Source organism: Mustela lutreola, chromosome 13 (genome assembly GCF_030435805.1).
Source record: "Mustela lutreola isolate mMusLut2 chromosome 13, mMusLut2.pri, whole genome shotgun sequence".
Lineage (NCBI taxonomy): Eukaryota > Metazoa > Chordata > Mammalia > Carnivora > Mustelidae > Mustela > Mustela lutreola.
In genome coordinates this window covers 75,094,812-75,110,094 of record NC_081302.1, presented here as the reverse complement: position 1 = coordinate 75,110,094, position 15,283 = coordinate 75,094,812, and the positions used below count along the sequence as shown (strand labels likewise).

General features: G+C 42.5%; 1 protein-coding gene across 3 annotated transcripts in view; it reads left to right on the top strand.

The window, feature by feature from the left end:
- MTUS2 (microtubule associated scaffold protein 2) overlaps nt 1–15,283 on the top strand; it is a 585,660-nt gene that overhangs the window by 445,994 nt on the left and 124,383 nt on the right. For all 3 annotated transcript variants that reach the window (XM_059143942.1, XM_059143941.1, XM_059143943.1), the window contains exon 8: nt 6,081–6,292. In XM_059143942.1, the coding sequence (XP_058999925.1) occupies nt 6,081–6,292 (212 nt within the window). The remainder of the gene's footprint in view (nt 1–6,080; nt 6,293–15,283) is intronic.

Here is a 15,283-nt window from a genome sequence, read left to right as displayed (position 1 = left end):
TTTGGTTTACATTCATCAATGGATGGACATTGGGGCGGTGTCCAGTTTGGGGCTACTCTGAGTAATGCTGCTTTGAACATTCATGTTAAAACCTTTCCTTATGTCATGTCTACATCTACTCTTAATCCCATTCTGTGTATTTTTCATCTTAGACATTTGAGCTTTCAATCTCTAGAATTTTTATTTAGGCCTTTAAAAAAAAATCTGGTTTGTCTGTACTTGACATATTCAGCAGTTCTGCTAGCTTCACGAACATATGGAATGTAGTTACAAATAACTGTTAATCATCTGTGTCATTTCTTGTGGGCTTCAATTGATCACATCTCTCCTTATTATGGGTTATATATCCCTGCTTATTTGCATGCCTGAGGATTCTTTCAGATGCCAGACATTCTAAAATTTTCCTTGTTGGCTAGTGGATTTTTTATATTCCTGTAACTATTCTTAAGCTTTTATTCTTAAATAAAACTATGTTACTTGGAAGGAGTTTTGTTAGGCAGGTTAACGAGGGATCAATCCAGAGCTAATTTTACTAACTACCAAGTCAAGACCCCTCTAGGTGTTCAACCTATTGCTCATGAATTATGAGGTTTTCCACTCTGGCTGATGAAAACAGGAACAGATTCTGGACCACCATAAGGTCACAGGAATTATTCCCTGTAGTCCTTTGTGAAATTTTTTTCCTTGGCCTTGGATACTTCCTTCTCAGTCATGCCCTTGTCCGAAAACTCAAGGGGAGCTTCTGCACGTGTCCACAGTGCTCTCTCAGTGTTGATGTTCTCCTCTGTACCTTCGGCTCCGTGAGCCCTCCACTCCATTTTCTCAAGTTAGGGAAACCACAAGGTCCCAGCCTCATTCCCTGGTCTTGAAAGTCACTCCAGGAAATTGGCTGATCATCTCCTTTGCTTTCCAGCTCAGGGATCCCTGTGCTTCATTGCCTAATGTTGATATCTTGAAAACCACGGTCTTATCTATTTTGACTGAGGGTTTTTTTTTTTTTTTTTTTTTTTTTGGTTAATTTCAGATCAGAGGCTAAGTTTGATCCTTCTCACTCCATCTTGGCAAAAAGCAGTTCTCTATTTTAATATAAAATTTTAGCAATGTTATAATACTATTAAACCATGATTTTTAACCCTTGGAGAAACACTCACATTTACCATGATATTTGTACTTCTTATAAATAATAAGAAATTTCCTGAAAATGAGAATATTTTTATGTCAATTTTTATTTTGCCTGGAGAGTGGATGATAGTGACAAAGTTTTCATAGTTGGCTTTGGAAACCCTGATTATAACTTCCTGGGTTTTTTTTTAAGTCCATTTATACATCAGTATAGCAAAGAATCTACGCCTTCCGCGGAAAGGGAAATGAGAAAGTCTCCTTTCTAGAGCATTACTGGTTGATACCCATTTTAGTCATTCCTGCCCTCACTCATGCTCAGGACTGGCTGGAAGGAATTTTCCTACCCTCGCGCCGTTTGCTGCCCACCTCCCCCACCACTCGCCAACCTCAGGGAAACAAATGTCAGAACTAGATGGGAAAATAGTGTCCTACCTGGCAAAATTTTCCGGAATAAATTTAGATCCATTTAAGAAAAATAAAGCCTATCCAAGACCATGAAGAACTGGGCACCTGTGCTTCCTAAGGGGTCTGCTGGTGCCCGTTTGCAAGAATCAGATTTCCTTTCTGCTAGGACGTTGGCGAAACTCATGAAGTGCTTTTTCCTTAAGCCAGGAAGTTATCTATCCAAGTTGTGTCCTATCATTCTTATTTACAAGGGTTAAGGTCAAGGGCCTTCTCAGATGTTGTAAATAGGCAGATTCCAGTGCTGCCTGTTTGTTTACCATGTCAGTTAAGCCTCCAGCTTTAAGATTAAACCACATTTTTCCATCCATTAGAATCCTCTAGATAGTGAGCGGGTGGCTGCGGATGAATTTTTAAAATTCTCTTTCCATTTTCAAGGGCTGCGTTCTCCCCAGTGCTCTGCCTTTGCACGCAAACAGCTTGCATTCACCTTTGTGAGAATTTAAGGTTACTGGCTTTTTCCTCTGAGCTACCAGTTGTTGCTGGGATCATCACAGATTCTATCTGCCCCTAATCAGAGTTATTCAGCCAGTAGGATCTCTGAAGAGGAGTTGGGATTGGGGGGAGATTGAGATAACGGGAGGATGTTCTGGATTTAGAGTATGCCCCAAACCTGTGAGATCTGTCAGAGATGACAGCAGTGTGCTGACGTGGGAAAAGCCGAGGGCACGGAGTTAGAAATGTGGAATCCAGACGCAGCAGGGTCCCCTCTGACCATGGATGACTTCAGGTCAGGGATGGGGCCTCATTGCTGTGCCCTCCCCCTGGAGCTTACTACACAGGTCATCCACAGAGTAGGTGTTCAATAAAAGCAGTCCAATATTTTGCTTCCCCACAAAACACAGACATGAAGTGTGCATATGAAATCAGCTCTCATTTGTAGGTCGTGGCAAGACACTGGTCTAGGTGTTTCTGTTCATATAGTTCATGTCAAAGAGTTGCTAAGGGGATAAGCCTCATGAAGAGTTAGGAAGACTACCAGAACCAGTCAGTAAAAAACTGGTTATTTCTAATCTTTTCCACTTCATTTAAAGACTCCAAAACCATCAATAAGCCTTATTTGGAAGGTCTATATTCATTAAATCAGCTTCCTTGTTCAACTGAGTGGAAATCAGAAGGCTATTGTAGGAGACCAATTCTTGGGAAAGAGACCAAACACCTGGGAATAGGCTCTGTCTGACTGTGGTGAGAGGTCAGGGGCGTGCCTTCAAAACTTAGAAACTTCAGCCACCCTGGAAGTAATATAAACACTGCAAGGAACCGAAGGAGATGATAACAAAACCTTCCAGCACCTGAAGTGTGCTCAGGTGGCACAGCATATCCTTCAGTTAAAGCATTTCATTGGCTCTTCCAGAGACACATGGCTGTAGGAGGTCAAAAGTAAGGCACCATCCGCACATCCCATCACAGGGCCAAGCATGTGCTCCGTGAACTCCATGGCGCCACTGCCCTCTGCAAGTTTTCTGTCATGTTCCCTTAACTAAGCCTCACTTCCAAAGCCAATTGGCATCTTAGCTCCATTATGTGCTGGCTTTTAGGAGAAGACAGTAGAAACAAACAAAATTCTCCTTAATCTTTAGTGAAACAGGTGAAGCTGGCTGTGTGTCAGTCATTTTTCTTTCAACATAAGTTCTCTGTCTCCAAGATAAGTTCTCTAGTCGATGAGGCCATGCAGCCGTCCTCACGTAGCGCCCTGGGAACAGTATGACATGTGGGTGGACAGGAAAGTAAGTGACAGAACAATACTTCAGGGAGTTAACTATAGAAGTACTTAACACACATTGACAGCACAAGGAAGAATACTGGTTCTGGCGAGGCCCCAGAATGCGCTACTGGCAATGAAATGATTATTGGTTCTAGACAGACTTCTCGCCAATCCATCTAGAAAATGGCAGGACCCTTTTCAGTTAAAGCTACAGACAACTCCACAACCAACCTTGTGTCTCTGGGTTTCCTTCCAATAAGACTTAGCGCCGGGGCCTGAGTCTTAGTCTGTGCTGTTGGCGGCCAATGTGTTGCTGGCCAGGAGTCCCTAACAAAGATTTGTTTCACAAGGTGTCAGAAAGCTGCAAATCTTACACTTGGTATGTTGATACCAAAAGCTGATGTTCTCAGGGGAACATCTGTCTTGGCTCATTTGGTGGCCCCATGAGTAGAATGTGGACTGAGTGTACTGGCGTTCAGTAGAACACGGGACTTTTGAACGTGGGAATTAAAGCAATATCACAATAATACTGGTATCAGTGAACACCAAGAATAGGGTTCACCAAATCCTTCTGTATGTTGTCCATTCATCACTGAATATCGTTGCTAAACCAATACTAATGCTAATGATGAAAAGAATAGTAATAATAATAATAACAGGATAAAAATCTGACAGCCAAAACCACACAAAATGAGTGCTTACAATATGCACAAATTCAGAGATGATTTTATACGCTGTAGATTGCAATTAGCTGTAATTCACTGAGCTAGAAGTATCTTTCATTATCTCTTTTAGATTTCTAAAAGATATGCCTTCTATTACACATGTATAAGATACATATTATGGTGTAGGGCACCTGGTACCCCAACACATTAATTAAAACACTGGAGTGTTTTATAAAATCAGCTCCACCAGTAACCTGGAAAACAGTAATCATGAAAATATCTACCTTGGGTCTTAGGCTATGTCTTTGAGTTTAATGCAGGCAGCAGTAAAACCTCTCACATTTCATTGATAAGTATTTTTCTTTTGTTATCAGTATTGAGGATATCAGGATGGAGCACATATTAAAATTCATTTGCCTGCAACGTGCAAGTGAATTTTCTGGATTATTATGTATTCCACTGGCATAAAGATTATTTTAAAGAGGCATTAATTTCACATTCTACTACTTCATTAAGCCATAATAATTGAAGATATGCCATACGTGAGCTTGCTTTTTACAATCTCTGATGATTTCTTAAGAAGAGGAAGATTTAATTAAAATTAGCACAGTTGCCATTAAGTTAACAATCAGAAGAAGTGTTTAGATCAGTTAACCATTTTTTGCCCTTAAAAGATAAGGGCACTGAGGTGTTCAATAGATTAAGCCTGCTACCCTTGTCTCTCAGTAGATCGGGTACCCAAGTGACCATTGTCTGATTTATTTTCTGTGTTACTCCTGATATTTTGGAGGGACTGGAGAGACAAAAGAACTTTTGAAATATTAAAGTTTGTTTATGACTGTGTGCTCAGTGACCACATCATGTTCTCTACTTGAGGAAAGGAAGGAATGTTCTTGGGGAATAGAGGTCCTCCGTCCCCCACCGAGGCTTTCTGTGGGTGCCAGGCTGGGTCTGAGCCTCACACCGGAAGCACGGGGGTTCTGAGAGAGACTCTCGCTCACCCCCCAAGTCTTTGACCATTTGACCTTTGCACTGTGTATCAGTGAGCTCTTCCTAGGGGCCTTGCTTTACCTGCCCCCCAACCTTCCACCTAATTAATAGTCATTCTCCTTAAACATCCCTTACCCCATCCCCAGCACTAGGTGGAGTTTCTGGTTCCTTCCTCTGTGGCCTCCCCACACCTACTGTTTTCCTGGCAGGAGGCAGACATCAGAGGACTTGTGGGCCGTGGGAAGGAAGGAGCGCTTCGTTTTTACCTCAGTGGAGCACAACAGCAGGGAGGGGTACACACAGGTCAAGGATTGCTTTATTTATTTATTTTCCTTTTGACGAAAGGTTAAACCTTGTTTTTTTTTTCTTTAATTAATTTTTTATTATGTTATGTTAGTCACCATACAGTACTTATTCATAAAGATCATTCTGACTATGGTGCAGGGAAAGATGAGAAGAAGCAGGGCTTCCCAGTAGAAGGTGGAGGTTATGGGGGCTTGGACTGGACCTTTAGCCCTGGGGTGGCGTGAGTGAACACGTGGGGGGAATATCTTGGAGAACACTGAGGCTGTAGGAATTTAAAGTAGAAATCCCTGGGGCAGAGGTTATGAGAGGTATGGCTTGACTCATAACCAAGAGAGGGTCTTTAGAGCAATGCTAGCAAGCGAGGGAAGGGAGACGCGTGGGCATTACTCCTGGATGCCCAATTCAAAGGCCGCTAGGTTCTAATTCGGACTTCAAGCTGGATTGACTGACTTATTTCCCATAGACATTTTTATAGAGTAATCCCCTTGAAGGAGAAAAGCAAAAAACCTCAAAAGTCCAAAGAACAGAAAACAAGAACTTGCCTCCGTCTCTCTAAGCAGACCTAGAAGAAATGCAGCGAGCTGGAAGGAAGCTGACCGTTTTGTCTGTTAATCTTTTCCTAAGTGTGAAACTCTGAGCTGAGAACCACATAAATGGAGGAAACTTTGGAAGTCCATTTCTGTTTTTTCTTGTCAGTACCCAAATGACCAACCTTCTCAGCCACGTGCTCTGAATGAAACTTCTGTACCCAAGAGCTTTTGTCACATTTGGGATGAATGTTTTTTCACGAAGCAACTGTTTGTGGTTTTGTTTCTGTTTTTTCTCTACAGGATACCCCAAACAGAGGACTACCGCGCCCCGAAATGGGTTTTCCCCCAAGCCAGACCTGCAGAACCGCGAAGCTGAGCGACAGCTGGTCCAGAGGCTAAAGGAGAGGTGCCAGCAGCAGGCCCGGCAGCTGGGCTTCGTGCAGGGGGAGCTGCGGAGAGCCGTGTGCGGCTTCCAGGCGCTCGCCGTGTCCACTCAGTATTTCTCCAGAAAGGTGAGGCCATGTTCCGGGAATGTCGAGGGGCTTTTTGCTGGAGAAGAGGGTGGTGATGGTGGTAGTTGTGTGGGGGGGTGAAGGGGGGGAGTCTTAGTTTGGGTTTAGGGTTAGAGAGCGATCTGATTTTCAGAAGGTCATACAAATCTCCAGCAGCAGTATCTAACGTCCTGGAAGTCAAGTTTATACGTATGTGTGAGAGAAATCGGTCTGGGAAGAATGACTGAGTAACCGTGATTTCAAAAGGGAAAGTTTTGTAAAACAACAACAAAGAAGATATAAATGAATGTTTTGAAGGTGAGATCTTGGAAGAAAACAGAACATGAGATTGTCATTTTAGGGACGAAACGGCCAAATTCTAAAATTTCCTCACATTTCAAATAAAAGGGAGGCAGGACCACTGTGCTGTTCCACCATAGCTGTTGGAAGGAGATGGAATGTGCCAGGTCTGGGGGCATCGTGACAGAGGAGTTGGGGCCATGCTCACGGTGTTCACGGAGCAGCATGGGGTGGACAGCACCCTCTCTGCTCTTTTGGTTTCTCTGAAAATGCAGAGAGCTGATTCCTTCTCAGCAGAGAAGTTGTCCAGAGGCTCCTGGAGCCATCCACACACTGAGTCTGTTATTAGCCATGATGTAGCTCAGCTTTCCCATTAGTCATTGTGGAACAGAGGTTAAGGGGAGCCTGGCGTCTGAAGGAATGCATTTGTGTTCCAGCAAGAAATAGCCAAGGCATGTTTGGGGGAGAAGATGAACATTTACCTTCGAGGTTTAAACATTATGAGTCAGCATGTTAAAAACCCATAAGGCATTCTGAGTTTCATATATGGACCTTCTGGTAACTATAAATGGGAAGAAGTAAAAATACTTTGCAAATGCTTGTCTCCAAATAAGAAAATGAGCTAGCTAAGTGTCTGGCTACTTTAAAGAAGAAAAGCAGAAGAATGTTAAATAGCCCTACATCCCTGGTGTTGTTTACCACCTGAACACTAAAGTATGGAGGACATCCTATGCACCCCCATCCACCCCTCCCAGTACAGAAGCCTGCCTTGCTGTGGTGGTTGTTTTCTGTTTCGCTTGAGACTTTCAGCAGAAAGACACAGTTAGCAATTTGTTGGTGTAGTGAAAGACAAGAAGAACAGAATTCAGTTTTACCCATAGTTTCAGCCTTTTTCCCAACCATGATGTTCACAATGAATGACCACTTTGAATTGCATACCTTCCTTTCCGGCAGGTATATCATGGGTGCCAGCCTTGAAAAGCTCAGGTCACTCTACACCCAACCCTGTAAGAATTAAAATTACAGGCACATTTTGGAGGGGCCAAGGGCCTGACTTGCTATGGTTCATATTGAGCAGTTTTCTTATGAGAGAAAGAGAGGCCTATCTTCTGTTCTTTAGCTTGATATGTATTTTCCTCTGACTGTCACATCTTTAATAAAGAGAAAAGAATGAGGTTGTCCATCAAGGGTCAGTGATAACATTGATGTCATTACTCTGCTCTTCTGTTACTTCTACACTTGTCTTAACAAATCCTTTTTTAAAAAATTTTAATGCCACTATAATTAACACACAGTGTTACATTAGTTTCAGGTGTATAATATAATGATTCAACTCTTCCATACATCACCCAGTATTCATCATGTAACCAATCCTTGAGAGATGTTTCCATGGCTAGACATATCAACAGACATTGCTATAACATATTGGTAATACGTGCTGTGTTCCCAAGTTGGAACTTTTGGACCCCATTTATGGCATTATGGCAGAAAAAAGAGTTCCTGGGCAGAAATCAAGGGTTGGTTCCCCATAGTTAAGTAGTTCTATGACCCTGAATATTCCTTGTTGGCCCATGGACCAAGAGTTTTATTTTTCCACAGAATACACATGGCTCTTAAATCAGAGACCACAAAGGTCTAGCAGGTGATTTGTAGGCATCGCCTTCAGACCTCCCTACTACTCGAGTTGCACTCAGCATGACATTTCAGCAAGATGGATGGAAGACATGAATTTCATGTTCTTTTCAGTAAATCACAACCAGCAACCCCAGACAGGCCTCCCAAACGACCATGGCATTTCACCTCCCACACAGCGTCGTGTGCTTTTCTGTCTTTCTGATCTCAAGTCTCTCCCCAGATAAACCCCAGAACTAAAAATGGGCGTGTTAAAAAAAAAAAAAAAGTCTGTAATTGAACAGAAGTGGTTTCCACAGAGGCTGCCATGTGTCCTACATGGTTAAGATGGTTGATTTGAGAGTTTGCCCGGTGGTACCAGATTAGACCAGGAGGTGGGAGGTGGGGGTGGGAGCACCTAGGAAAACAGAGGCACACCTCCATAGCCAGCTTGAAAAGGCAGTATCTCTTTTCTTTTGTGGTTAGAAGGCTCAACCATGTGTCTTGGAAGTCTGCGCCTGTATTATTTCTATACCGTAGCAGATCTGTCTGTAAAGCATGGCATGGTAGAGAGGGCATGGGACCAGCAAGGAGTCAGCTCTCTCTTCGCCTCTGTTTACAGATGAGACCTTGAGCAAGTTACTGCCCCTCTCTGAGTCTCATCACATCACCAAAAGGAGTAATATCCTTGCCCTTGCTCCGGCTCCCTGAGCTAAGTCCCCTCTGACTGGTCATCCTTGAGTCTATGTTTCCTTAACTTCAAATATGGTTAATAATGCTTCACAAGGTTATTGTGAGAAGGTCATAAATGAATGAGTGAAGTTACTTCAAATAATTATTGAGCAAAACCTTCTTTTTGAGTATGAGGAAATCTGACAAGACTGTGCCCTCAAATATTTTACTCTCAGTTGAGATGAATAAGACCTAGACTAGACCTACAAAGCTCTTCTTCTTTTGCTATACTTGTTCATAAAGAGTTTGGCCTGGAGTGTACTTTAGGATGGAAATAATTTTCAAGTCTAGCTATTCAGCTGCTGCTCTGTATGTTTTTCCAGAATGTGCTGATACCAATAAGGAAGTATTGAGAGTAAGTCTCCGTATATGTGAAGTCCCTAGAAAAAAGGAGATAGAAGCCTAGATAAGAATCTTCCATTCCGTCCCCATGCTTTACAGCTCCTGGCAGAGCAGCTGTGAAAATTGTCAGCTGGGAACAGCCTGAGCCCAGTGTCCAGGGATTCCAAGCTGCCACATTGAGGTGCTAACAGCAGCCTCAGGCTTGCTCTGGTTCCAGGCAGCTCCGCCCCTGCGGCAAGGCATCGTCCTCACCACAGGCCAGACAGATCTGCTGAAATCTGTGGTGCCAGACCTCCGGGTGGTGTAGTAATGAGCATCACTCTCGGACTCTGCACTTCTTACGGTCAAGTTGAATGATTTTTATCTTTTTCTTGCTGCCTGGTTTCCGGGAATGCTACTCTTTAGCAGCCCCTGGTGGCCAATCCGGGAAATAATTCAGATGACGGTCCCTTGTTAAGTGGTGCGCCTTGCCACGTACCATCAGGTTTTATACAAGTTACATCTGAGGGTGCATTTATCTTATTTTTAGTAAGATTTATTATATTTTTCAGTATCTTTCAAATTGACTTGCATCATTTTTATCTTTGGCTTTATAAATGTGATAGTAGATGATGGGTTTTGTTTTTTTTTAAATTTAGTATTAAATAGTTTAGGCATAAAAGAGTTGAAAACTAATGTCAAACATTTGTGTACTATATAAGCTTATAATAAAACTCATAATGCATCAGCCTTCTTTTTCCCCTGTACTATATATATATATATATATATATATATATATATATTGCTTTTACTGTTTGACCTTATATCAAACAACAATTTTAAATTCAAAAGGGTAGAAAGCACAACATCTGAACACCCATCATCTATATTTAATACATATTAACATTTTGCTATATTCACTATTCACTTCATCTTTGTTTCTGTTGTTAGTTAGGGTGTATATTTTTAAATATAGTTTATATATTTCAACTTCAGCATTTCAACTCACTTTTGTTGGTAGATTTTTATTAACGCTGTTTCTACCCTATGAATGTTTCTGTGGAGGATTCAACAAAGTAAAAGGCAGGGGCACCTGGGTGGCTCAGTTGTTAAAGGTCTGCCTTTGGCTCAGGTGATGATCCTCCGGTCCTGTGATCAAGCCATGCATCCGACTCCCTGCTCAGCAGGTAGCCTGCCTCTCTCTCTTCCACTCCCCCTGCTTGTGTTCCCTCTCTTACTGTGTCTTTCTCTGTCAAATACATAAATCTTAAAAAAAAAAAAAAGCAAAAGGCAGAACTCCTTAAAAAGAATATCACTCCTGGTTATTGACCATCTCCAATGTCCTACACACTTTAGATATATTTGATATGTATATATATGTATACATAATATAGCATATTTTGTAAATATGACAATATATGTAATATGCTATACATAAGATACATAGGACATAAAAGTGCCTGGGTGGCTCAGTCAGTCAAGTGTCTGCCTTTGTGTCCCGGGATCAAGACCTGCATCGGGCTCCCTGCTCAGTGGAGAGTCTGCTTCTCCCTCTTCTTCTTCCTCTGCCTGCCATTCCCCATTGTGGTCTTTTTCTCTCTCTGTCAAATAAATAAATAAAATCTTCTGGAAAAAAAAGATATAATATATAATTATATATAATATATTTATAATATTTATATTATTATATTATATAAATATTTATAACATTTATATAATTTATATAATATATATTATATAAATATTTATAATATTTATATTATTATAACCCTCACAACAACCCTGCCTGGTCTAGATATGACAGGTGAGGAAACTGAGCCTAGGGAGATTATGTAGCCCTTCCAAAGACCACATAATTAGGGGCCCCTGGGTGGCTCAGTTGTTAAGTGTCTGCCTTCAGCTTGGGTCATGATCCCAGGGTCCAGGGATCGGGCCCACAGGCCCTGAGCAGGGAGCCTGCTTCTTCCTCTCCCACTCCCCCTACTTGTGTTCCCTCTCTCGCTGTGTGAAATGAATACATAAGATCTTTAAAATAAATAAATAAATGAATGAATGAATAAATAAAGACCACATAATTAGAAAGGGATGGGAGCCACGATACCAGGACAGGTTGTTCCATATTCAACACCCATGTTTTTCCACAAGATTATGTGCTATCTCTTTCTCTCCCTCTCTTACCTTCAAGATGCCTTTATTGTAATTAAGGAGAAAAAACATAATTAGAAGAAACAGAAAGTGCCACAGTTATCACAAGGCTAACACTTATACAGGATGATACCAGAAAACTGTCTAAGGCAATATTTAACCTGTTGCCATAAAAAGGGGATTATGTGCACAAGCGCAAGCCCAATTATTGTGAATGGGAAGGCCACTGTGAGTGGTCTAAGAAGCAGACTTGGAAGAGCCGGGATGGATACGGGTGGGATTCTAGATGGGTAAAGATAACGGAAGAGCATATGCATAAGGGGGAAGGGGACACTCAAAGTCTGTTGTCCTGCCTCTCTTTAAGCTCCTGGTATATTAATGATTTATGAATAGGGACCTAGGCACTCAGGAATCATTTCCAAAATGCGGTAATTACTCTGTAACAGGTCAAAAGCTCCTCATCAGGAAGACCACCCAGATTCATCTTTATGCTCCAGAGCACCTGGCTTTGTTGTTTGGTCAGAGTAGGGTGTGGGCTAAGGGGAGGAGAAAAAGACGGGCAGAGAATCCCTCCATAAAATAAATGCTTGCTGGCTTTGGCCATTTGCTACATTCAGATTTTAAAACCCCGGGATTTATCAGGATAAATGTCTGCCCTAGAGCTCCAAACACAGGGGAGAAGCCATTATATCCTCCAGCCAAAGGATTTTGTATTTTAGAGACTTTTCCATTGAGTGGAGCTCTCAGAGCTGAATCAGCATTGAAAGCAGTAAGCTCTTTGTTGCTCCCTAAATCCCCAAAAAACGACCATTTAAATATAGTGTTTGGTGTCCCTCTCCTTACAGATAATGCTCTGTGATTATCTTCTCTTCCCTTAATTTTACCTTGACTAAAGAAGGTTTAGAGAGACTGCAAGCACTTCTGATGATCCTTCAGCACGTAACTAGTGGGATATACTAGTAAATTAGTATATGGACGGTTCAGTGATAGCTGTTCTGGAAGAATGTTATGTGTCACCAAAGTAAATGTGGCTACAGTACTTTCCTGGGACAACAGTGAATATTTGCTTTTACTTTTATGGTTCTAGCCTAAGGAAATTCTTAGCACAGCCCCCAAACTTCAATATATTCCCAGTATCAAAAGGTAGAACTCCCAACCAAGCCAAGTAGCTCTTTGAAGTCATAAGAACCCCTGGCATAAGATGTCCATGATGGAAAACATCATGGTAGGTAGAAAATAAAATTTATTATTTTTTTTTTAAACATTTTTTTTTAAAGATTTTATTTATTTATTTGACAGAGAGAAATCACAAGTAGTCGGAGAGGCAGGCAGAGAGAGAGAGAGAGAGGGAAGCGGGCTCCCTGCTGAGCAGAGAGCCCGATGCGGGACTCGATCCCAGGACCCTGAGATCATGACCTGAGCCGAAGGCAGCGGCTTAACCCACTGAGCCACCCAGGCGCCCAGAAAATAAAATTTAAAATTGCAAAGTCTTCTCAGCTTTTTCGGAAGATACCCAGTACTGGTCCCTAATAAGAGCTTCACTGATAAAATCATAACTTTCATAATAAGGAAATAATAGCTTGCATTCCCAGCAACAATGTAAGAGGGCTCCCCTTTCTCACTGAGGGTTACAGAAGGAAGGGGGCTGGAGGGATGGGGCAACCAGCTAATGGGTATTAAGGAGGGCACGTGTTGTGATGAGCACTGGGTGTTATATCCAACTAATGAATTGTTGAACACTGCATCAAAAATAATGATGTACTATATCTTGGCTAACTGAACAGAATAAAAAGTAAATAAATAAATAAGGAAACAATAGATATTTGACTAAGGCAGAATTTGTTCCCATTCAGTTCATCTTTTATACTTTGTCATAAGTAGTTTCCTTTTTTAAATTAAATGATACCCCTTTCGAATACAGATGGATGCCAAGGGAGAAGAAAGATGAGTTTCATTTGCTGCTTTTGAAAGGAAGAAGTTTTCCCCAGTGCCTGGTCAGCAGTTGGTTAAAGGTGTTCTGTAGTAAAAGTGCATGCCTTTAAAATATGTTGAGATCCAGAATTTGGTGTCATTTTCCTCTAGGCCAGGGAGGCAGCAGAATCAAGTGGAAATGGCACGTCACAAGGCCATGCCACTCAACTGATCTAGACCCATGCCCTCTGACGGTCTCTGCTTCCATGTCACTGGAAATTTATTTAAAAATAAATGAATTGCTATAAGCATCCCTCCAAGTAAAAGAAAGTCAAAGGAATGATAACTTTATTTTTTAAGGTTTTATTTATTTATTTGACAGAGACAGCGAGAGAGCAGGGGGAGCTGCAGGTGGAGGGAGAGGGAGAAGCAGGCTTCCCGCTGAGCAGGGAGCAGGGCTCAATCCCAGGACCCTGGGATCATGACCTGAGCAGAAGGCAGGCTAGCTTAATGACTGAGCCACCCAGGCACCCTGGCATGATAACTTTAATGGAGCAATTCTGGCTTGGGAGATGGGAGATATGGGTGCCTCAGCTCCAGACTCTTTCCTGTGAGAGAGGAGTTTGTTAACTTTTCTGAATCTCAGTTATTGTTAATTGTTTTGAGATTTGTTTATTTATTTACTTGGGAGAGAGAGAAAGCTGCCTAATGAGGCTGAGCCCTCTCCTTGCCTCCTTTTGACATCTGTCTGCTTCCTGAAAGGGGCAGGTGTCATGGTGGATTGTTCTGTGCCTTTCCACCAGGGGCAAGAGTGGGGAGCATGGACTTGCGTGAGACACCTGTTGCCTGCAGAGAGTAATGCTGAGAGCCTCCCTCTATGGCTCGCATTCTGCCTCTTCCTCAACCCACATACAGTCCAAATTATGTCCCATTACAAGGACACTTCCCTGTCCACCCTGACCATACTGTTTTACCTAACACCTCTTTGTTAAATGGAACATTTAAAAACTACGTGTCAGACCCTGACTTCTTTTTTTTTTTTTTTTAAGATTTTATTTATTATTTATTTGACAGACAGAGATCACAAGTAGGCAGAGAGGCAGGCAGGGAGAGAGGGGGAAGCAGGCTCCCTGCTGAGCAGAGAGCCCAATGCGGGGCTTGATCCCAGGACCCTGGGATTATGACCCGAGCCGAAAGCAGAGGCTTTAACCCACTGAGCCACCCAGGCGCCCCCAGACCCTGACTTCTAATTCCCAAGGAGATACACTTGTTCAGATCATGATGCGTGGACGTCTTAGGGCACTAAGGGAGACGCAGGAAGGAGCTATTCCTCCAGCCAGGGTCACTGGGGTCCCTCAGAGAGGACAGATGCTTATGAAGTGGCCTCCAACAGCAATAGGATTTCATCAGGTGGAGCTGGAGGGATCCCATGCTGCAGGTGGTACAGCCCTGGGAAAGGACAGGACAGTTCTATAAAGGGGGGAGAGTCTTTTGCCTAAAGTTTGGAGTTGGGACTGATGACATGCAGGAATGAGGCAGAAGGGTTTGGGGACTTGAACAACAAAGTGAAGAGAGGGGACTCTCTTTGGAGCAGTCAGGAGGCACTGAGAGTTTTGGACAGTTTTGGCTAAAGTGTTTGAAGCTGAATTTTAGGAAGATCATTATGGTAGCGGCATATGGGATGGACGGTAGAAAGAAAAATCCAGGGAAAGGAAACAATTAGGAGGCTCTGCTAGTATTGCTAATAATCCAGGCAAGAGGTGAGGAGGGACAGAATGAGGATCAGGGGTCTGGTGGGAGGAGAGAGTAGATAGAAGACCAAGAACGAAGGCGGTGAACCAATTGGGGAGCTCGTTGAGGCTTGAACTAGGACAAGATGTTCTAGAGGATGAGTGATAAACCCTCCCCACCCCAACCCCGACAACACCCAAGCAAAAATCACAACACTGTGACATGGAAAGTGTTAAGAACTTTAGAGGTATTCTGTGTTTA